We start from the raw sequence: 22,248 nt of genomic DNA on the forward strand, positions 1-22,248 counted from the left end.
TTGCGTTTCGTGTTGCGGACGTATGCGGAAAAGTTATCGCCAGGACATGTTCATATACATGTAAGGGAAGCGCCTCGCACCAATAACTCCGCCCCATCGGGCCCCATCGATGTCCGAAACTCCAAGAGTGTGTTTTTTAATGTTTTGAACGCATTTGTAGCAAAGACCCGCCACCGTGAGCCAAACCGCGAACGAAATGTTGCGCTGTGTGCTGCTATCCTTTGATTAATGATGATACGAAAAGAAAAACACGCCAGCATACCAGTACCATCGCCCTCATTGGAATAATAAGGGTAGGAAACATCTAAGAAAATTAGGTAAATTTGATCAAAATACAAAAGACTAAAATCAAACCCTTCCCAGTGGCTCCCAGCGTCATATAAAAATCTATAAACGTCATTTTATATTGTATTGGAGTATTATAGTTCGTTTCCACCCCCCAGAATGCCCCCCGCGACACTTTTGAAAAATCGATTTATTCCCCCTAAAACAGGATTTTAAACCACTGTGCGGTTTCAATGTCATGATAGAATACTGTCATGACCCATGAGTGATGAAAAGATGTTTCAGGACAGAGGGAAAGAATAAAATTACGTTGTTGCAAAATAAATAAATAGTTTATTGTCGAGGCAAGCATGTACATGGCGCCAGGACGAAATTGTTGTGATAAAGTCAGATGCACTGTCAAAAGTTCATCATATAAATTTACCGATTAAGTTTAATCTAAATTTGGGATTTGAGACTCCGAAAATTTCCATACTTTTGCATTTCTCCATACTCTTACGGAGGGTGTCTCTCACATTTACCATATTTTTACGGTGATTAAACGCATTTTTAACGGAAAATGGCATTTTTTTGGGATTGCTTTCCTTATTTTATTTTCCATGCTAAAATGAACAGTGCCCTTAAGGTGAAAGTGATATTCTTCAAAACTTTTTGAAAAGTTACTTCACCACATGCCATTCAGATCGGATAACAGGGCGTAGAAAAGGAACGAACACACTGAAAATCAAATAGTGATACATCCCATTCTCCGAGGGGTGAGACATAACTGTCTCACGACATAACTGTCTCGCCGAAAAAGGGTGATACTAAAATGTATCACCGAAAAAATGGTCGTACACGCATGTATCACCGAAAAAAAAGGTCGTACAAGAATGTATCACCGGAAAAAAGGTCGTACACAAATGTATCACCGAAAAAAGGGTGATACGTCCCCAGGAAAACAAGGGCCAACCTCGCTGATGTGTACGACCTTTTTTGTCGGTGCTACATTCGTGTACGACCTTATCATCGGTGATACATTTGGTATCGCCGAAAATTGGTGACAAATCTCACCCTTTGAATTACAGTGCTACAGTGCAGTCTGCGTTAAATTTCCATAATTTTACGGAGTTTTCGACTGGTGAGCACAGCCTATGGGTAATCCTGGAAAGGAAACGCAGGGTGTGACTCAGGGATCCTGCAACACACAACAAGTAAGACATTCATTAAGACACTAAGAATATAACTGAAACGGAGAAGATTCATAAGAGCCTGCGGAAAATGTTAGGTTGGGTACGGAGCGCATTATGAAAAAAAAATTAACTGACTTTACAACAGTGATGCAAAGAGTGGAGTAGACACTTGGGTAAACAGTGCAGCAGCAGAGGTGTTGTGAATATAACTCAACCGCTTACCCCAAGAACAAGAAGCTGAGGATGCGGCCCGCCTTCCCTTTGTCCAGCGCGTCGATCTTGGCCGTGTCCTCCTTGCTCAGCTCCCAGTCGAACAGCGCGATGTTCTGCTCGATGCGTTCCTTGGACAGGCTCTTGGGGATGGCGCAGACGCCGCGCTGCACGATGTGCTTGAGCAGCACCTGCCCGGGCGTCTTCTTGTACTTCTTGGCCACTTCCAGGATGGTTGGGTCGTTGATCAGGTCAGGGAGTTTCATCCTGAAGAAGGGAACCCGAAGATAACAGGGACAGTCGAGCGGAAATGCGACAGGAAGAGAAGCATTTGAAAGCAAGTCGTGATTCTAAACGCTATGAGCGTATATCACGTATGGTGCAATGCACTGAGATATCGCACCGTGCGTACGTGCAATGCCATAGCCATACTGCACCTTACGTGCAATGCTTCCCGAAAATGCTCTATGCTCATACATGGAAATGGAAAGGCATTGCACTTTATGTGCAATGCAAAAGCGTTGTACCAATGGACGCTAAAAAGCGGTTGGACTCTCAGTGTAATCTTTGTGCGATATTGCCTTCAGATATTGACATCACGAAAATTCTTATTACATAACGTCTCTATTTCCATTATTTCCAGCAATCTAGTACCTTAAAGAAGCTGTCGTGAAGAAGAGCAAAAAGGGAAGTCAGAAATGAAAATTACTATGAGAAATACACGCTATAAGGGTGAGCTCCAGACCTCGATCGAGGTCTTAGGATGCATCCGCAGCGTGCAGTTTAAAGAAACTGTCATTTCTAGCCCGATTTTGTTTTTCCTCCAGGCCAGAGCCTCTATGAGGCGCCATCAAGATTTATACTGGGTGCGAACTTCTAGAGCTCCGGAGAGAGGTAAACAAAACGTTCGTCCTTTTTCTTTTTAACTCAAGCCCCGTTCGGTCCAGGAGGAATACCCTTAGCAATTGTGGACAGGGATGCCCTTACCTCATAAGGGCATCATAGCGTTATCGTAAGAGTTAAACTTATTACCCTTAACTTCTGACATCTTTTCAAAAAGGTTAAGTTATTTTTTTTGTGTTTCGAATTTGTGTAGAGATACTGTTGGAAGTACTTCCAAAAGTCCGTACCCTTAACCTTCAGCGAACATTATCTTATGTTACGTTATGAAAGCAGTGTTAGTTAAATGTTAAGTTAAGGATCCCTGATTGTGGAGTCTTCAGAGCACACTTTGAATCATGAAGACGACACCGGATGCTTACATGCCGCGAGTGAAGCTGCTCTGCGCAAACGCCTTGGAGCCAGGCGTGCCGATGGGGAAGTAGGCGCAGACGGTGATGCCGTTCTGGTGGCAGAAGTCGACGAGCGGCTTCTGCTGCATGTAGACGTGCAGCTCCACCTGCAGACCGATCACGATATATCGAGGTCCATACAATTTGATCCAGGAAGCGGAAGAAGGGAATAACTTGACTTATCCCCAAATTGAGTTTTTATTTTATTATTGTGCCTTAGAATGGTTTACATCATTACACCAAATTATTTGACTGAATTCCAAGCAGTTTAGGAGAAAATCCACATGGAAAAAGGGTATAACTCAACTTAACCCCTTTTACAGTCTAAATTTCATTGGAAAATGGAGATAACTCAACCTTAGTCTACATGAGTCCGTTTGACAAATTGGCAAAAGGATATAACTCAACTTGTGTTTTTATGAATCTAGTGTAAAAAGAATCAACTCAACTTAACCCCCCCTTAATTTTAAATTTCAATTTGGAAAAAAGAGCTAAGTCCAAAAAATACACCAGAGTAACATACACTTTATGCAGACTATTGTTCCACTTGACCTGTCTCCAAATTCCACTTTGTTTAGGAAATATAAGGTGAGGTGACTCTGTTTTCCATTTCAACGGAAAGTGATAAGTCGCAGAAATCCTCTACGGAGTGACCTTACACTTTTGATTTTTTTTCCAAAATTTTACTCATGCTTTTTGAAATTATTAACATCTGCAACATTCATTTGTTTTGTTTTAGTTTTCCCTGCTAACAGTTTTTTGTTTCTCCTGAAAAATGGCCAAAATTGAGTTATCCCCTTCTTCCGCTTCCTGGATCATTTATCGGGCTCGATACAATGTTCTGAGGTCGATACAGTGTTCTGAGGTCGATACGATGAAATAAGGTCGAAACGATATCATCTCCAATATCGAGGCTTGCGATATTCGCTTTTGAAGCGCATTGATCTGTCGATATATCGCGATACCACACTGAGAATCCAAACGCTATGAGTATAGCGTCAATTGGTGCAATGCAAAAGCATTGCACGTGAAGTGCAATGCCTCCCATTTCCCATGCATTAGCATAGGGCCTTTTCGGGAAGCATTGCACCAAAGGTGCAATATGGCTGTGGCATTGCACGTATGGTGCGATATCACAGCGCATTGCACCATACGTGCTATACTCATAGCGTTTGGAATCTCAGTGCACGATATCCCTCGATACTCGATATCGACACAAAATCTGTCAAAACCGTAGTCATGGGACTTTTTCTTGTCGACCCCGTGAATGATGCTTTTTTTGAAGCATCCGATGGTGATGCAATTTTGTGTCCGCCAGGCGGGACAAATTGTCTAGTGAAAGTACAATTTGCAGCAGGCGTCGGACAAAATGTGTCGCCTGACGGGACCAAAATTGTGTCAGCGTCGGATGTGCTTAAAATTGCATAAATCGTGGGACAAAAAAATTCCCATGACATTTAGTCTGCAGACGTCGCAATTATTATGGATCTGTATATCACGATATTGGGCCTATCGTGATTCAACATATCAAGTCCAAGTTGGATGTGGGGTTCACATCGCACAGCGATGTCAAAAGGTGGATTACCTGCAGGTTGGCGGGCTTGATGCGGCAGTTGTCCAGCACGATCTGGATGAGGCGCTTGCTGTAGTTGGACAGGCCGATGGCCTTGGCGCGCCCCGCCAGCACCTCGGCCTCCATGTCCCTCCACATGCCGGCGTGGTCGGTGTCGGGCTCGAACTGCATCGGCACGGGGAACGGGGAGCCGGCCGCGTCCTCCTTGGCGCAGAAAGGTACGTGCGCCAGGTACAGGTCCACGTAGTCCAGGCCGAGCTTCTGCAGCGAGGCCGAGAGCCACTTCTGCGGACCGCCTGGCTTGATGCCTGCGGCACGGACAAAACGGCACTGTTACTCGAAGAATGCGACGCCTGTTCGTCAAGATGTTCGTGTTGTCACTTTCGTGAATTATGCTAGTATGAAGTGTCTAACAAAAGTGAATGTTGATTTTGAAACACTGTGGCAAAAAGTAACGGAAAATTCTGTTAATTTTTTTGCTAGGATTCTCCGTAACCCTCTTATCAATATTCTCCGTAGGCTCTTACAGTATTCTCCGTAGGACCGCACAGTCTTCTCCGTAGGACGAGGAATACTGAATAGTCCTACGGCGAACACTGTAAGGTCCTACGGAGAATATTGTAAGAGCCTACGGAGAATACTGAGAGAGCCTACGAAGAATAATGACAAGGGGGCTACGGAGAATTACCACAAGCTGTTTACAGAATTTTCCGTAGCTTTCTGCTACAGTGAAGGACCAAAGAGCCGCTGAGCATCAACGTTCTAAAGCGTCGTGGAACGCTTCGGCCGGGCGTCCCTTTCAAAATCAGTGCACCGCAGTGTACTTCCTTATGGAAAATGTTCTGAAGTCGCATCGCATCCTCTCATCGTGCACCATTGTTAGTTTCGGTCTCGAGCAAAAGTATGCAACCATGAGAGAAGGAGGGCGCCCTTCTCTCCTGATGCTACTTGACACCTAATTGGGGCTTGCGGGAATAAGCTTCCGAGAAGTGACACATACATTGTGAAACGATCGTGCAATCTTACTTTTATGTTCAAGGATATAGATTAGCCTCGAAGGGATCTCTACGTGTACTTTCATAGGACACAAATCGCCTTTCTTTTTCTTTGATTGAATATTCTTAAGAGCGCCCTTACATACAGAGGAGGATACCAAAGGGAGGAGCACTCAATTCCAATTTTCCTGTTTCGCGTATAAAAACATAGGTGATATGAGTAAATCTTTTCTGATAAAAACTTGAAACGCCTGTATTGGGACAGTTTCGCTGACTGAAAGAGAAGGCCGACGCTCGAGTTCGGGTTAAAAATCTTTATTTGCGTGCGTGCGATTTTGCGTTTTCGCAATCCGTATAGATGGCCCGGCATATCTGACTGGGATTTGGCATGGTCGTGAGATATGCTCACAGATACCTTGATATTTCTAATGTGAAAAGTTTCATACAGTTTGCTGCGGTAAAAAGGCTAATGTGATTCCTTCAAATTATCCCATCTGTGGCAGCAATAAAAAATTATCGCATTAAAAATGCAATAAGTCACTTATGTTTTTGCCTGTCTGGCCCAGATGATCACAGTTTTGGTGTGATAAAATGATAACTACGCTAATAAAGTGATAAATGCGCTAATGCAATACAATATTTATTGCGCTTATAATGCAATAACTTTTTCATTGCGCTACTAATACAATAAAAATGTTAGTGCTTTTAAAATTAGTTCATTATTGCACTTAGAAAACCCTTGTTGTCGACAAACTTTAGTGACAATCTTAGCCCTTCAAGCTTGTCATAATGATTATGCGACTGACCTGAGCTTGTGTATAAAGTTCCTAAGGTCCACATCATAAGTAAATCTTCTTACTTCAAGAATGATGCGCCTCCCTACCTGCGGCGGGTAGCTTGGTGACAATGAACAGGTCCTCGCGCTTCACTCTGCCCGAGCTGATCCACTGGTTGAGCACCTTGCCGATGAGGGCCTCGTTGAAGTAGGAGGCCGCCGTGTCGATGTGACGGTAGCCAGCCTCCAGGGCCGCGTTCAGGGGCGCCTCCAGCTCGCCCTCGGCGGCCTGGGACCATGCAGAACCAGATCTCAAATTGCTGACGCGTGCATGCTCCAGGGTTGGCTCCAGGCGAAGTGTACTAGCAGGCATGCTTAAACCTTTGTATTACGAAGAAACAATACCTTCCCCCTCATTCCAAGTAAGTGACATCACGTGAGCAAGTGTCACGTTCGTTTGAGCATTGTGTCACATTCGTTTGGGTGTGAATCGGCCAAAAATTAGCTTGTCTCGGCTTGTTTACATTCAAACGAATGTGACACAATGCTCAAACGAACGTGACATTTTGACACGTTTGTTTCAACCAGGGGGCGGTAACACCATAGAGCAGGAGTGAGGCGAAGCTCTCGCTTCGTGCAGGGGTTACGGACTTCTTCGAGATTATTAAAACTAGGCCATTCACGGTCAGAAAAATTCGTACTTTTACTGCCATTTAACGATAAAGTCTCTACGAATCACGTCCGTAATTCGTAATTCTGCAACATTTACGGCCACAAATCGTAATTTCGGGTCCCCTTGGGTCTCCAACGGGTCCCGATGCGTCCCACTGGAGTCCCTGTGGGTCCCATCAGGTCGCGTGCGGTCCCTGAGTGGGTCGCAACGGGGTCCCTAAGCGTTCTGCTTGGTCACGTCGCGTCCCCGGTGGGTCGCGCTGGGTCTCGCTGAGTCCCTGTGGGTCCTACACGGTCGCGAGTGGTCCCGGAGTCAGTCCCAACTGGGTCCCAGCGAGTTCCACTCGGTCCCGTCGCGTCCCCGGTGGGTCGCGCTGGGTCTCGCTGAGTCCCTGTGGGTCCCACCCGGTCGCAAGTGGTCCCAGAGTCAGTCCCAACTGGGCCCAGCGAGTTCCACTCGGTCCCGTCGCGTCCCCGGTGGGTCGCGCTGGGTCTCGCTGAGTCCCTGTGGGTCCCACCCGGTCGCAAGTGGTCCCAGAGTCAGTCCCAACTGGGTCCCAGCGAGTTCCACTCGGTCCCGTCGCGTCCCCGGTGGGTCACGCTGGGTCTCGCTGAGTCCCTGTGGGTCCCACCAAGTCGCGAGTGGTCCCTGAGTCGGTCCCGACTGGGTTCCAGCGAGTTACACTTGGTCCCGTCGCGTCTCCGGTGGGTCTCACTGAGTCCTTGTGGGTCCCACACGGTCGCGAGTGGTCCCTGAGTCAGTCCTAACTTGGTCCCAGAAAGTTATACTAGATTCCGTCACGTCTCCATTAGGTCTTGCTGGGTCCCTGAAAGATCCCCGCTGGGTCCCCTTAGGTCCCAATCGGTACCAGCCAGGTCCCCTTAGGTCCCAATCGGTCCCCGCCAAGTCCTCGATAACTAGTTATCCGCTAGATGGCGCTAGTGTCGTTTTCACAGACTTACATCCCGGTTTCGACGACGGTTGGAAATTATATTGGACAAGATGACGACCTAGTCGTAACACTTTCTCGAGTTGGGAGATCAAGTAAGTATTGTAAGAGTTTTGAAATTAAATGGCGTGTCTTTACTCAATTCCTAAACAGGTCCCAACGAGGTCTCGCTGCGTCCCTGATAGGTCCCCACACGGATCCCCCAGGGTCCGCAACGGGTCGCCCAAGGTCCCCAACGGGTCCCCCAAGGTCCCCAACGGGTCCCCCAAGGTCCCCAACGGGTCCCGACCCGAACGGGTCCCCAACGGGTCCCCAATGGGTCCCCCATGGGTCCTCAACGGGTCACCAAGGCGTTCCCCAGGGTCACCAACGGGTTCCCCAGGGTACCGAATGGGTCCCCAAGGGTCCCGGATGGGTCCCCGAGGGTCCCGGATGGGTCCCCAAGGGTCCGGATGGGTCCCCAAGGGTCCGGATGGGTCCCCCAGGGTCCCAAATGGGTCCCCGAGTGTCCCAAATGGGTCCCCAAGGTCCCGGATGGGTCCCCAAGGGTCCCGGATGGGTCCCCAAGGGTCCCGGATGGGTCCCCAAGGGTCCCGGATGGGTCCCCAATGGTCCCGGATGGGTCCCGAAGGGTCCTGGATGGGTCGTCAAGGGTCCCAGATGGGTCCCCAAGGGTCCCGAATGGGTCCTAAATGGGTCCCCGACGGTCCCAAATGGGTCCCGAAGGTCCCGGATGGGTCCCCAAGGGTCCCGGATGGGTCCCCAAGGGTCCCGGATAGGTCTCCAAGGGTCCCGGATGGGTCCCCTAGGGTCCCAAATGGGTCCCCGAGGGTCCCAAATGGGTCTCCGAGGGTCCCAAATGGGTCCCCGAGGGTCCCGAATGGGTCCCCGAGGGTCCCCAATGGGTACCCCAGGGGCCCAAATGGGACTCTAAAGGTTCAAATGGGTCCCCCAAGGACCCATTCGTTGTCCCAAGGTCCAAAATGGGTCTCCCAGGGTCTCAAACCCATAGGGACCCTGGGGACCCATAGGGACCCATAGGGACCCTAGGGGACCCATAGGGACCCTAGGGAACTCATAGGGACCCTAGGGGACCCGTAGGGACCCTAGGGGACCCATTTGGGACCCTAGGGGATGTTGTAGTGGTATGAGATTACGTTGGCAGTACCGCCCAGAAGTCGGGTATGAGAACTATTCGTGTCACTGCCTTGTAACCCTGGTGTCCATACTATGCAACTAACCTATGAATAATAAATCTCTCTCTGGAGTGTTCCCTTTGGTCATTGAGTCTGAGTCTTTGTTCCTGTGATCCCAAATATTCGAGAACAACTATTCTGTTCAAGAATAGAACATGGCGCAGTCGTAATCGAATCTTAACAAGTGCTCTGTCATTGTGAGTAATAATTCTTGATCGGGAGATTGAGAAAAGTGAAAAAATCAGTCTGGTTAAACGGTGGTCTGGTCTCGCTACTTGCTTTGTGGCTTGGTGGTGGTGAATTCTGCTGAAAATGGGTGATAATCATCTAAAAAGCCCTGGGCCTGTCAATTTAAAGTCAGGTAATATTCAGAAGTCATGGGAAACTTTCAAGCAGAAGTTTGGATTCTTCTTAACCGCAATTGGAAAGGCTAAAGCGGCGTCGGATGTTCGATGCGCACTCCTGATGGGAGAGGCCGGGGATGAAGCTTTGGAGGTTTATAATGCCTTTAAAGATAAGCTGATATCCAAAACAACCAACGATCAAGGAGAGGAGGTCATTGAACATGACTATACAAACAACTATGACAAGGTTGTTGAGCAGTTTGACCTCTATGCGGCGGAGAAAAAATGCATTACGGGTTGTCGTGAACTGTTTAATGCGCGAAATAAAAAAAAAGGAGGAAACGTTTTCCAACTGGCTAACAGATTTGCGAAACTTGGTGAAAGACTGTGAGTACGCAACTATTGTTGATAGTATGCTGAAGGACAGAATTATATGGGTGTCTGGGACAAGAGGTTAAGAGACACTCTGAGATCCAAGTCAAATCAGAGTTTATCTGATATTATTGATCTGTGCAAGGCAGTTGAAGCTACGGCACGATATCCGAAGTTGAATGGTGATAACGATAATGCCCAAAATGTCGAGGCTATCCAGTCATTCAACAAAAACCGTAGCAAGAATGGCATTCCCTCTCAACCCTACCAAAAGAACAAAGGTGGAGGAAAGATGAAAAATTCACAGTACCACAACCGACCCGGTCCAGGCTATAAATCAAAGAGGAATGGATCACAACAGGGAGACAACAAACAGTTGTTTAAATACAAGTGCAGAAAATGTAATAGAGTGCATGAGGCGGGCAACTGTCCGGCTTATGGCCAAATTTGCTCTGCTTGTAATGGAAAAAATCACTGGGAAGTTGTGTGCCGTAATAAAGGACAACAAAATGCTGGCAATTTTAAAAAGCAAAGTAAGGTTGACAGTCTTGCTACTGTGACTAATCAACTTCAAGATTGCTTGCTTAGCTCGTGGACAGATGATGGTGCGAGTACCAGGTATGTACATATGTTAACTGCTGTTAAAAGAAAAAATGAAATTATTGTCAGTGGGGAGAGTAAAAGACCTAGAAAAGAATACACTGAGGTATTAAAACTTCAGGGGGTTCACTTTGTAAAATTTAAGTTGGATCCTGGGTCTGAAGTAAATATTCTGCCATTTCATGTTTTCCAAATAATTGACAAAGGGTATACTGTCAATCCCACTAACACCGTGCTGAAGGCTTATGGGAATGTTTTAAGCTCACCTAAAGGTACAGTAAGGTTGAGTGTTGAAACAAAATGGGTGGCAAAATGATTTGTGAGTTCCTACTCTCTACAATTGATCCTAGACCAATTCTTGGTATAGAAGCATGTGAAATTTTAAATCTGGTAAAAAGAGTTGAACATCAGTCTAAAGATGTGAAAACTGTCAAAGTGATGTCTCAGTTACTGCCAGAGTCTAAAATTGTGTTCCTAGAAAAATACAAGGAACTATTCACAGGTCTGGGTGAGTTCAAAAATAAAGTAAAATTACTGTTGATCCCAATGTTACACCTGGAATGTGCCCTCCTAGAAGGTATCATTTTTCAGTGAATGATAGACTTAAAACTAAACTGGAAAGTTTAGTACAAAGAGGTATTGTGGCCAAAGTTACTGATGAAATTCCAAAATTTGTTAGTAATTTGGTAATTAGAGAAAAAAGTGATGGTGATTTAAGAATTTGTCTTGACCCGGAGTTGCTGAATCAGGCAATAGTCAGACAAAAATATGTAATTCCAGATGTTGATAACTTGTCATGTCAGGTTAAAGACATGGAGGTTTTCACAGTGTTAGACCTGAAAGAAGGGTTTTGGCATGCTACATTGGATGATGAGTCAAGTCTTCTGTGTGCATTTGCTACCCCTCATGGAATTTACAGATTCTTAAAAATGCCATTTGGGTTGAAGTGTGCACCTGAAATATTCCAGTTTATGACTGAAACAGCATTTCAGGGTACAGGCGCAATAGTATATTTTGATGATTGTCTTATAGCAGGTAAAGACTATGAGGATCATGATCTAAAACTTCAAAAGTAATGGAGAAGGCCAAAGAGCAGAATGTTAGGTTTAATCCTGGTAAAATTCAGTACAGACAAAAAGAAGTAAAATTCCTGGGACACTTGTGGTCAAAAAATAAAACCAAAGTGGATCCAGAAAGAGTTCGAGCAATAAAAGCAATTAAAGAACCAAAAACAAAAACACAACTCCAAAAATGTTTGGGTATTTTTAACTATCTGAGAAAATTTATTCCTCAGATGGCTACAATTGCTGCTCCACTCTATGAATTGCTGTCTAATGCTGTTCTTTATAAATGGATGCCTACACATGCAAAAGCTCTTCAAACTCTAAAAGAAAGTATTTCGAAGGCCCCTGTCTTGGCTACATTTGATAGCAAAAAGCCAATTATAATTCAAGCGGATGCCAGCCAGTATGGACTGGGCTGCTGTCTCTTGCAAGATAAAAAACCTGTAGTTTTAGATTCCAGAATTCTCACTGAAACAGAAAAGAATTATGCTCAGATTGAGAAAGAAATGCTGGCTTTGTGCTATGCTGCCCATAAGTTTGAAAAATACATTTGGGGTATGCCTGATGTATTGTTCCAAACTGATCACCAACCTTTGATTCATATTTTCAAAAAACCTATTTACAAAATAACCAACAACAGGTTGAAAAAAATGAGGCTCAAATTACTCAGATTCCAACCTAAAGTTGAATATTTACCGGGTAAATATATGCATATAGCTGATTTACTGTCTAGAAATTGCCTGGAAGATCCTGTAGAGGATGATCCAGAAATGGTTGAGGTTGTACATGAGGTGACAAAATATATTGACATGTCACTCAATGTCAAGGCTGATCTGGTGAGAGAAACAGCAAACGACCCAGGTTTGTCAGCTGTGATGCAATATTACCAGGAAGGTTGGCCTAAAAATAACAAAGTTATTGTTAATGAGGTAAAACCATATTGGAAACTGAGAATGGATATCTTTGTAGAAGATAAATTGGTAATTCTGGAAGATAGAATAATCATTCCGGTATCGCTCAGGAAAAAAGTTTTGAAAAATTTACATACCGCTCACTTGGGTGTTGAGAAAACCAAAAGTAGAGCCAGGCAATCTGTGTATTGGCCAGGTATGTCAAATGACATAACCACATTTATAAAAGATGTCGGACATGTGAAAGACATAGTGCCAAAAATAAACATGAGCCACTAATTCCACATGACATTCCGCAATTGAGGTTCCAGAAAATAGGAATTGATATATTACATTTTAATTCCAAAGATTTTTTGGTTGTTGAGGACTACTTGTCAAAATGGTTAGAAATAAAACCACTGTCAAGTAAAAGTAGTAAAGCTGTAATAGATGCACTGAGATCTATTTTCTCTACTCATGGTAATCCACAAATAATATTTGGTGATAATAATCCACTCAATTCACATGAGTGTCATGAGTTTGCAAAAAGCATGGGGAGTGTGATTAAAACCAGTTCACCTGAATATGCTAGAAGCAATGGACTGGCTGAAAAAGGAGTTCATATTGCTAAACAAATGCTTAAAAAATGCAGTGATTCTGGTACGCATATTCTGGATGCTCTCAAGGAGTATAATAACACACCTTTAACGGGTATGAATGTGTCTCCAGCTGAAATACTTATGAGTAGAAAGTGTCGTACTTTAGTCCCAATACTAAACAAAAATCTCGAACCAAAAGTTGTGAAGGTTAAGCAAGTGCTAAAAAGATTGCAAGATAAAGTAAAATCTCAACATGACTTGCATGCTAACCGTAAACCTATACACTTTTCGCAAGGTGACAGTGTGGTTGTCAGACGAGGAAAGAAATGGCAGAAAGGGAATATAGTTCGTAAACTTTCTGGTAACAGAAGTTACGTAGTTGAACTATTAGGGGGAGGTCAGTTACGCAGAAATACATGGCATTTGAAACATTCTAGTACCAAACCGGACAGAGTTGATGCTAGAGAAAATAAAGAAATTGATGCTGATGCAATTCTCGCCAATATTAGAGCTGGTGAAAAGAAAGTGACCATTAACCCTAACCCTACTGTTCGTGCTGTTTCTGTTCCAGCAGCTCAAGGATTGATGACATTTGAGTCACGACAAACAACAAGATTTGGTCGGAAGATCCTAAAACCACATCGTTATGATGGGAGCTGTTAATAAATATTATTCATGTAATCAAATATATTACTCTGTATTTTTATATCAAATATAATCAACTTTTGTATTCTGCTATGTGTTTGTTTACTTTCAACGTAGAAAGTGTTGCCAACTGAATACTTTAGTGTCTCGAAGGGGGAGGTGTTGTAGTGGTATGAGATTACGTTGGCAGTACCGCCCAGAAGTCGGGTATGAGAACTATTCGTGTCACTGCCTTGTAACCCTGGTGTCCATACTATGCAACTAACCTATGAATAATAAATCTCTCTCTGGAGTGTTCCCTTTGGTCATTGAGTCTGAGTCTTTGTTCCTGTGATCCCAAATATTCGAGAACAACTATTCTGTTCAAGAATAGAACAGGGGACCCATTCGGGTTCCTGAGGGACTCACCAGGGACCCTTGGGGACCCATTTGGGACGCTGGGGGACCCATTCGGGACCCTGGGGGACCCATTCGGGACCCTGGGGACCCATTTTGGACCCGGGGACCCATTTTGGACCCTGGGGGACCCGTTTGGGACCCTGGGGGACCCATTCGGGACCCTGGGGGACCCATTCGGGACCCTGGGGGACCTATTAGGGACCCTAGGGGACCCATTCGGGACCCTGGGGGACCCATTCGAGACCTTGGGGGACCCATTTCGGATGGTGGGGGACCCATTCGGGACCCGGTGGGACCCTGGGTGACCCATTTGGGACCTATTCGGGACCCTGGGGGACCCGTTTGGGACCCTGGGGGACCCGTTTGGAACCCTGCAGGACCTAATCGGGACCCTGAAGGACCATTAGGGACCTGGTGGGGACCTCTAGGGACGCGGTGGGACCCCGCGAGGACCCATCCGGGACCTAGCAGGGACGCAAAAGGGACCAGCGTGTGACCTCCAGCGACCAATCGGGGACTTATCTCTGGGACCTGCCGAGACCTGCCTGGGACCTCCTGGCGTCCGTAAATGAGATTCGTGGTAACGTATAACACTTAATCGGATTTTTATTCGTAAAATAACGGACATTTTTCTGACCGTGTTGTTTTCAGAATGCTTCGCACAGATCGAAGGAGCATAAAATTTAGGGTGCATTAGACGCATTGACCTTCCCAAAACTCCCAATTTTACTTCGTACAAAAGAGAAAATCGCGGAAATGTTTATACAAAGATGGCGCCCCCGAGGTTTTTTCCTTAAGGGGAGGTTCTGGTGAAAATCTTGCCATTTTCCAAATGGATCCTACAGTCATAATTTGTTCCGAATATAAAATTTTTCATTGAGGAGACTAAAATTTGACTTTTGAAGGCACATGCCAGGCTGTAAACCCAGTCGAAGAGTCTTTTTGAGCCTATTTTGGCTGTATCTTAAAAAATCTCCTTGCGCATACTATTTTGTCGTAAAAGGATGACCTTGACATTTTTCACTTCTTCGACTCATTTTCAAAAGATTCCGGCATGCAGAGCTCAAAACTTCCATTACATTATTAGTTATTAGCTTTTTAAGCTGAAAAGTCCCTAAAATTTGTCTATTTTGTACATTTTTGATCAATTATAGTGAAATGCTTGGTTAGAAGGGAGTTCTCTTCAGACATAACTTTAGATCCACATAACCGTTTATCCACATTGTTTGACAGACATAACTGGCTACAGACATAACTGGTGTCAGACATAAAAGAGGATTATTGTGTTTAAAAACTGTAAACACACATAACTTTAAATACACATAACTTTATTCAGAAATAAACTTTTATTAAAAAATATATATAAAAATTGAATTAAATAGAGGAGAAATAGAAGAATAGAACTCAATTAAACTCAGTCAAAATTTCAATCATCATCAAAATTTCCTTCCTGCACAGTGGGCACGTGGCGCTCTCGTCCGCCCGGCCCGCTCAGGTGTTGCAGCAGATGCGATGCCCGCACGGCACTGCAGCGTGGTTTCTAGGGCCGTCAAAGCAGAGGCGGCACTGCTCATCTTGCCCCTCTGCCGAACCGGAAGCAGCTGCCCTTGCATCGGCATTCGCAGCCTGTTGAAGCGCGTGCTGCTGAGTCCGCCGTGCTGTTATTTCAGCTTCATCCATGAATCCTTCGGGCAGCTCTTGCTCTTCTTCATTTCCTTCACTACTCGATGAAGCGGACGGATCATTCCTAGCACCCCTGCCGCGACCACCCCTTCGGCGACCACCCCTTATGTCTGTCGAAAGTTATGTCTGTCAAAAGTTATGTCTGTCGACGGTTATGTCTTTCAAATATTATGCCTGTCAAATGTTATGTCTGTCAACAGTTATATGTATATGCGATTTCGTTATTTCTGTAAAATGATATGTCTGTAGCAATATAACTTTAATTTAAATAATAAATGCTTTTTTTTCAGAAATATCCCGTTATTTCTGTCACCAGTTATGCGGATTTACAGTTATGTGGGTCAAAAGTTATGTCTGTCAACAGCAACTCGGTTAGAAAGCTTGGGAATAAAATTGCAATTGACATTTTGAGATGTGCATGCCGGCATTTTTAGAAAATGAATCGAGAAGTGAAAAATGTCTAAGCCAACCTTTACGACAAAATAGTATGCGCAAGAAGATTTTTAAAGTTATGGCCTAAATGGGAGAAAAAGGCTCTGCGAATGGGTTTAGGGCATGGAATGTGCCTCCGCAATGAAAAATTTACATAAATACTTGATAAGACATCAATTTTTAACAAATTTTCACAGTGGGACCTATTTAGGAAAAATAGCGTTTTCACCAGAACCTCCCCTTAATTATTAGACTTATTGTATTTTTCGGTGTTTTCACTTTGATTTTTCGAGGGCTGAAGTAGCAGGTAAGGGATTGCCAATGAGTCTAATGCACCCTTTATGTGATGCTCTTTCGATATGTGCAAAGCGATTTGCAAACAATAGCCTAGTTTGAATAATCTCGAAGAAGTCCTTGACCCCTGCACGGAGCAGATCGGAGCGAGAGCTTCGCCTCACTGCCGCTTTAGGGTGTTACCGCCCCCTGTTTCAACGTGAAGTCACACTTGGAATGAGAGTGTTCGTTTTCTCGCGCCATTTCTTCGTTAGACATTTAGAGTGTAAAGTGTAACGTCGGCATGTCAGACAATGTGTGTCACCAGGCGGGACTAAAATTCCAATACAGTTGGATGAGCTTAAAATTACATAACCAATGGGACAAAAATATCCCATGACATTTAGTGTGTCAACGCATAGCAACATACGCGCTATGTTCATACCCTTTGGAGTCACAGTACATGCTTGGTAAGTGCACACCCTAATATACTTGACCAGGAGTAGTGTGTACTTAGCCGGCAAACATGCATCTTTAGGTGTGCACTTGAAAATATGCTCCTGAAGATGCATGCCGCGTGCACGATTCAGTTTGCACTCACTGAGAAAACAAATGCGGAGGATTCCGCACAATCTGATGCGGTGTAATTTTCTATCAATTTGACGCACTAACTGATGCGGAGAAGATTGACTTCATTTACTCCTGCGGTGTGTGCCAAACTGATGCGGTCTCAGTTTTGACCGCATTAGTTGAGGTGGATTTGAAGATCCCACGATATTTACAGCAGTGGCAACTTCCCTTCCAGTCCATCCTCAAAGAGGTTACGTTTACTTGGCCATCTCATTTACTTCTTGAACAATATTATTTGGGAAACCAGTACATACCTGTCATGTAGATGTTTGTAACGCTGAGATGAGCGTAAAGTTAACAGCTATATCAGCCTCATTAAGTAGTTTTTTTTAAAATAAAAACCAATGATTGAAACTGCATTTTTTTAGAGATGAATTGTCACACAATTTGAAAACACAATTCAAAATTCTTTTTATCTTTCAAGTCCTCGGCAGTCTTCGGTGAGAACAGCACTGAGGTTTCCAATGTTGTCCAGCCCAGGGCAAGGTTGAGGTTAACAGGATAATTCATAAATAAAGTTATTCATGAAATACACAAACGTCAAACTTTCAACAAACTTCATAGTCTGAAAAGTTGCGTTTTCGTCCTTTGTTCCTTACTGTATAGAAAGAAAAAGTTCCTGAAACGACGAAAACTTTAGGTTTAAAGTTTTAGAATATTTTGTAAGTTTACAAACACAGGATGGATACAAAATTTACTATAACTTCGTGGTGCAAGATTTAACAGCAAATTAATCGTATTAATTTCTGGCACAAAATAATCCCGAGCAGTGCTGTCACTCTAAGCAGCGAGTGACAACTGCAGAACCCGTGGAAAGGCTCTTACCAAACCAAAGAGATTCCAAACTCTATGAATGTAGTACGTGGTGCAATCAGGTTGCAAAGCACTGAGATATCGCACCATACGTGCAATGCCATGGCCATGTTGCATCTTACGTGCAATGCTTCCCGAATATGCCCTATGCTAATGCATGGGAATGGGAAGGCATTCTACTTCATGTGCAATGCATGCACTCTCAGAGCCATATTGACTTTTTGTTCATAGCAGCAGCAACATTTACGCATGTGAATTTTTTTACGCAACAATAATACTTAGAAATTTGTTCATATGCCACGAATAAAAAGTCCATGGTATATGTACAATTCCATAGACAATATTTTTAGTACATTACTAACAAATTTGTTGGTAAAATTGTTGATAAATTTGTTGATAAAAATTTACCAGACTAATCACTGACAAAACTTTTGTCGTTACTAAACGACACTTTTAATGCTAATTTTTTCAGCGACAAGATTTATTTTGGAGCGGATAGCTTGTGGGACCACTTGTTAGTCAGCGACAAGTATTGCAAGTCCATAAAAAATATGTAATGCCAGCGACAAATATTGATCATGTACGTAGAATTTTATTTGTATGTACTGACTTATTTATTAGTTACTACTGACTCCGTTTCTTTCTTACTATTGACAAATCTCTTAGTAGGCACTAACACATTAGTCCCAGAAGGCCTCCATACTTCTTTTAAATAACTAGTGACAGATTTGTTAGTAAGTAACATACAAAATGTCAATACATTACACATAGATTTTTATCAGTAAGATACCTAAAAACAGGAAAAGTAGCGATATACATCGGCAACTTTGGCCCGTCCCGTACATTAACAAATGTGTGAATTTCGCCTTTGTTTAACCCTGGCGGGTTTGAACCTGAGTCTGGGATCAAAAGAGATGTTATTTTCGTCATCAGCGCCCTCAAAACCTAAGAAACAATGCAAAACTCGAAAAAAGAATGTTCAAAATATACCCCACTGGGATTTGAACCCGGGTCCAAACTTCTCCGATTCGCTTGAAACTGGCACCGTTGGTTTGTGTCTCGTCGCCCCGATTCCAAAAATACCCCTACATGCCCTGCTAGCTGCATCCGTTGCCGAAATCCTCCTCGACCCCATGTAGACCATGATGCACCTGCAGCAGCGCCCCCGGGCTCGGATCGGATTTGCTGCCACCGGGCGGTTCTTAGGGTCACCCAAGGAGGCTGCATACCAAATTTGGTCAAGATCGGACCACGGGAAGTCCGCGGACGAACGGACGCACAGCAGGGATCATACTATATGCCCGTCCCTCCGTCATTTTGTTTACAAAAAATGAACGGGACGGGCCAAAATTGTTCATAAATTACATGGAAATATTTTTAAGTAAAAGTACAGACAAAAATGTCAGTATGGCTCTGAGAGTGTGTGCAATTTAAAAGGAGTGCACCAATTGACGCTATATTCATAGCGTTTGAATTCTCAGTGTAAAGCAGGAAATGCAGCGATAGCACGGAAAGTCTTCAGTGTCAACACGTGCATAACCCCCCTAGTTGGGGACAACCGAGAGGGTGTGCTTTCTCAAAACCTGTCACCCGTCTATTACGCAACTGCACTCTATTACGCCTAAAATTAATCAGGCTTTAGCTACAAGGTAGGTGTACGCCAGACCGTGTCTTGTAACAGGCTTCGCGATGCTGCGCCAGTTACGACAATCCACGCCTGGCGTTACACCTACCTTGGCCTGCGGCGCTTGCCTGGCTTCTTCTTTTGCAGGCATCCGCATACCAATTTCCGTGACTGAAGGTCAAAACAGCATTTGATTTCGTGCCTAGGCTGCATTGGCCTGACTTTTTAACTTGTCGAGGCTGGGGGCTAGACCCCCCATTGGCCTGACTTTGTAGCTTGCCGAGGCTGGGGGCTCCGCCCCCCAGACCCCCCTTCCTTCCAGACAGAAGTGATCTGCCTGCAGAAAACTCGATTTTTCGCCGTTTTTAGGTGTTTTTCGGCTATAAAAACCGAACCAGTTGAGCTAGGATAGTGAAATTTCGCGTGTGCCGAGCCAAGGACATACCTTAAAAGTGTGCAAAATCTCAGCGAGATCGGCCGAGCCGTTCAGGAGGAGTAGCGCGGACACCCACACACACACACACACGCACGCATACAGGAAAAATTTTTCAACCCCACCTGAGTAACAGGCTTCGCTATCGCTCAGCCAATTAACACCAAAAAAGGTAAAAACCGGAGACTTTTGGCCATTACGCTCTTGTTACGCGTACTTACTGCAAAGAGACTCAATTATTACACAGGTGCATACCCTTGGTGGCAGTGTTTCAACCATTCAGCATTGCTTTTCAGAACTTCCTGGCCTGGGCACGCCACTGGAGCAACGAGTGCAGGGTTACATAAATATTAAGTACTGTACACTGAGACGAAAGCGTCATAATGACGACTAAAATTTTGGCTGAGGTATTCTTTATTCCCAAATTTGGGTGAGAATCAGTATCACCCAGGTATGTGTCAGGTAACAATCCTCACCCAAACTTGGGTGATAATACTGTCTGGCCAAAGAAGTAGCTCAGCTCAAACAAGCTTTGTTAAATTTGGGTGAGGGAACCTTCCATCCAAATTTGGGTTTGAATAATCGTCACCCAAATATGGGCGATCAAAATTGGGTTAATTGGGCGCCCAAATTTGGGTGTTAATGAAGACTTTTTCATTTTCAGTGCAGTACTTCTAATGACATCTGCTGTCACGCTATCGCAAACTGGGTTTAACAAGCGTGCTTCATGTCACCCAACCATGAAACGGAGTGGAGCAGTCGTCTGCTCTCCGTCGACGAGTACGGAGTAGCGTAAGTAGAAAGGCACTGTTATCCCAGTGTGATGAGCTCGTTTCGAATGCAATACATATTTGTAGCAGTTTTAGCGCAATGATAACGTCAGCGCATCATAAGTGCCATAAATATTGCATGCATTAACCTGTGTTACCACTTTATCGCACCGCCGAAACGTAAGAAACTTATTGCATTTCTTTACACAATAACTTTTCATTGCTGCCACCAATGCGACATTATAGAGGAATCACATTTGTCTTTTTATTACTGCCAATCGTTTTACACTTACACCCTCAGATTCTTATGATGAAAGGGCCATCGTAACATACGTTGAAATGAGAACATACGTACTACAATGAAATCATGCATAATACGATGAAAAATTAAGCATATTACGTATGTGCAAATTTATGCGTACCTTACGATGAAAACCATCGTAATACTTATAAAAACGATCATAAGATGTTGAGTGCGTATCACATTAAAAGTATCAGTGAGGAAGTGCAACTTAACTCAAAAAAATTCCAATGCTTACGCATTGCACGGAGTTCCGGTTGTAGAAATCAATGTGAAATCTGTCATCTATACGTTAATTACATTAATTTTAGCGTTATTTACGTTACTTTGAATCCTACCTTTATTTTTACATCCCCAAACTCGAGGGGGAAATCACTCTTGAAAACTGTGACCCGACTACTCCCTAATACGTTCTATTACGCTATTACAGAAGGCTTATTACGCTCGAAATATCCAGATTTAGTCTAAAATCGGACCCTAAATAGGGAAAATCTTTAAAAATTTGGCTATTACGCTATTACTATTTCGTGTAATACTACTCCCGACTATTACGCGAGTGATTTCCCCTCGCCAAACCTGATTCAGTTAACACAATGACCATCTCAGTCCATCTCGCGATCACGCGATTGACAGTGCTCACGTTCGTCAAACGAAAGTCATCCGCGTTCCGAACTCCCGAGTTTAAAAGGTTTGTCAAACCAACCGTCATGCTGGTTACAGAATTAAGGAAAACACGAGAAGAGAACCACAGCCTTTAAAAGCAAGCCAAACAATCCAACCTCAGCAACAATGGAGGGGCAGTTTCAATGCGCGACTACTCGTTTTTCAGCCTCGCGATTTTCGAAAGGGCGCAGACGCCGGGAAAATTGTTGCCAACCCCGAAAATCGATTTATTTTGTCTTTTCTGCTACGAACCTTTTACTAATGACAGATTTCAAAGATGTTTAAATGTCAGGTCACTGTGCAATGAGTGAGCATTGGCATTTTCGAATTTTACGGCGTTTTCAATTTCTTTTATCATCGACTTTAAATTTTGACAGTTGGGACGATGGCAGTGAGTCGTTGTCATGGACACTTTTCTTCATGTTTTAACCATTTTCTCAGAACAGACGATTTCTTGTCACTTTCATGTAGCAGGAGGTTTAGTTTTGAGGAGTGGAACATTTCTTATTTGATTTTTTTTTGATAGCACCGACGGTTTCGTTTTGGATTGTTGCAAATTGATCCAGGAAGCGGAAGAAATGGATAACTCAATT

The 22,248-nt window shown here is 44.0% G+C and overlaps 3 protein-coding genes across 3 annotated transcripts; 2 read left to right on the forward strand and 1 right to left on the reverse strand.

The window, feature by feature from the left end:
• Positions 1-1,308: 1,308 nt before the first annotated feature.
• On the reverse strand, positions 1,309-6,690 carry LOC117646909 (aldose reductase-like). Its single transcript, XM_034388228.1, has 5 exons — positions 6,411-6,690; positions 4,545-4,840; positions 2,930-3,066; positions 1,680-1,934; positions 1,309-1,462 (listed from the first exon to the last, which is right to left on the reverse strand). The coding sequence occupies exons 1-5, from the start codon at positions 6,673-6,675 to the stop codon at positions 1,417-1,419; spliced, it is 999 nt and encodes a 332-aa protein (XP_034244119.1). The 5' UTR covers positions 6,676-6,690; the 3' UTR covers positions 1,309-1,416.
• Positions 6,691-8,239: 1,549 nt separating this feature from the next.
• Positions 8,240-8,955, forward strand: LOC117647703 (DNA-directed RNA polymerase II subunit RPB1-like). The gene is made up of 2 exons (XM_034389599.1): positions 8,240-8,650; positions 8,734-8,955. Exons 1-2 carry the CDS (start codon positions 8,240-8,242, stop codon positions 8,953-8,955), a joined length of 633 nt encoding a protein of 210 aa, XP_034245490.1.
• A 2,556-nt stretch (positions 8,956-11,511) lies between these two features.
• On the forward strand, positions 11,512-13,652 carry LOC117647704. The gene is made up of 2 exons (XM_034389600.1): positions 11,512-12,480; positions 12,723-13,652. Exons 1-2 carry the CDS (start codon positions 11,512-11,514, stop codon positions 13,650-13,652), a joined length of 1,899 nt encoding a protein of 632 aa, XP_034245491.1.
• Positions 13,653-22,248: the final 8,596 nt, after the last annotated feature.

Source organism: Thrips palmi, unplaced genomic scaffold, assembly GCF_012932325.1.
Source record: "Thrips palmi isolate BJ-2018 unplaced genomic scaffold, TpBJ-2018v1 HiC_scaffold_2, whole genome shotgun sequence".
In the NCBI taxonomy this organism is placed as follows: domain Eukaryota; kingdom Metazoa; phylum Arthropoda; class Insecta; order Thysanoptera; family Thripidae; genus Thrips; species Thrips palmi.

Excerpts from the sequence above, each read along its gene's own strand:
- LOC117647703 (XM_034389599.1), top strand. The coding sequence starts at position 8,240 with ATGGGTCCCCCATGGGTCCTCAACGGGTCACCAAGGCGTTCCCCAGGG. Across the intron at positions 8,651-8,733 it reads GTCCCAAATGGGTCCCGAAG|GGTCCCAAATGGGTCCCCGA; the intron begins GTCCCGGATGGG and ends TGGGTCCCCTAG.
- LOC117646909 (XM_034388228.1), bottom strand. The coding sequence starts at position 6,675 with ATGCCTGCTAGTACACTTCGCCTGGAGCCAACCCTGGAGCATGCACGC. Across the intron at positions 4,841-6,410 it reads CACCAAGCTACCCGCCGCAG|GCATCAAGCCAGGCGGTCCG; the intron begins GTAGGGAGGCGC and ends TCCGTGCCGCAG. Across the intron at positions 1,935-2,929 it reads AGCAGCTTCACTCGCGGCAT|GATGAAACTCCCTGACCTGA; the intron begins GTAAGCATCCGG and ends TCCCTTCTTCAG.
- LOC117647704 (XM_034389600.1), top strand. The coding sequence starts at position 11,512 with ATGGAGAAGGCCAAAGAGCAGAATGTTAGGTTTAATCCTGGTAAAATT. Across the intron at positions 12,481-12,722 it reads TCTTTGTAGAAGATAAATTG|AAAATAGGAATTGATATATT; the intron begins GTAATTCTGGAA and ends TTGAGGTTCCAG.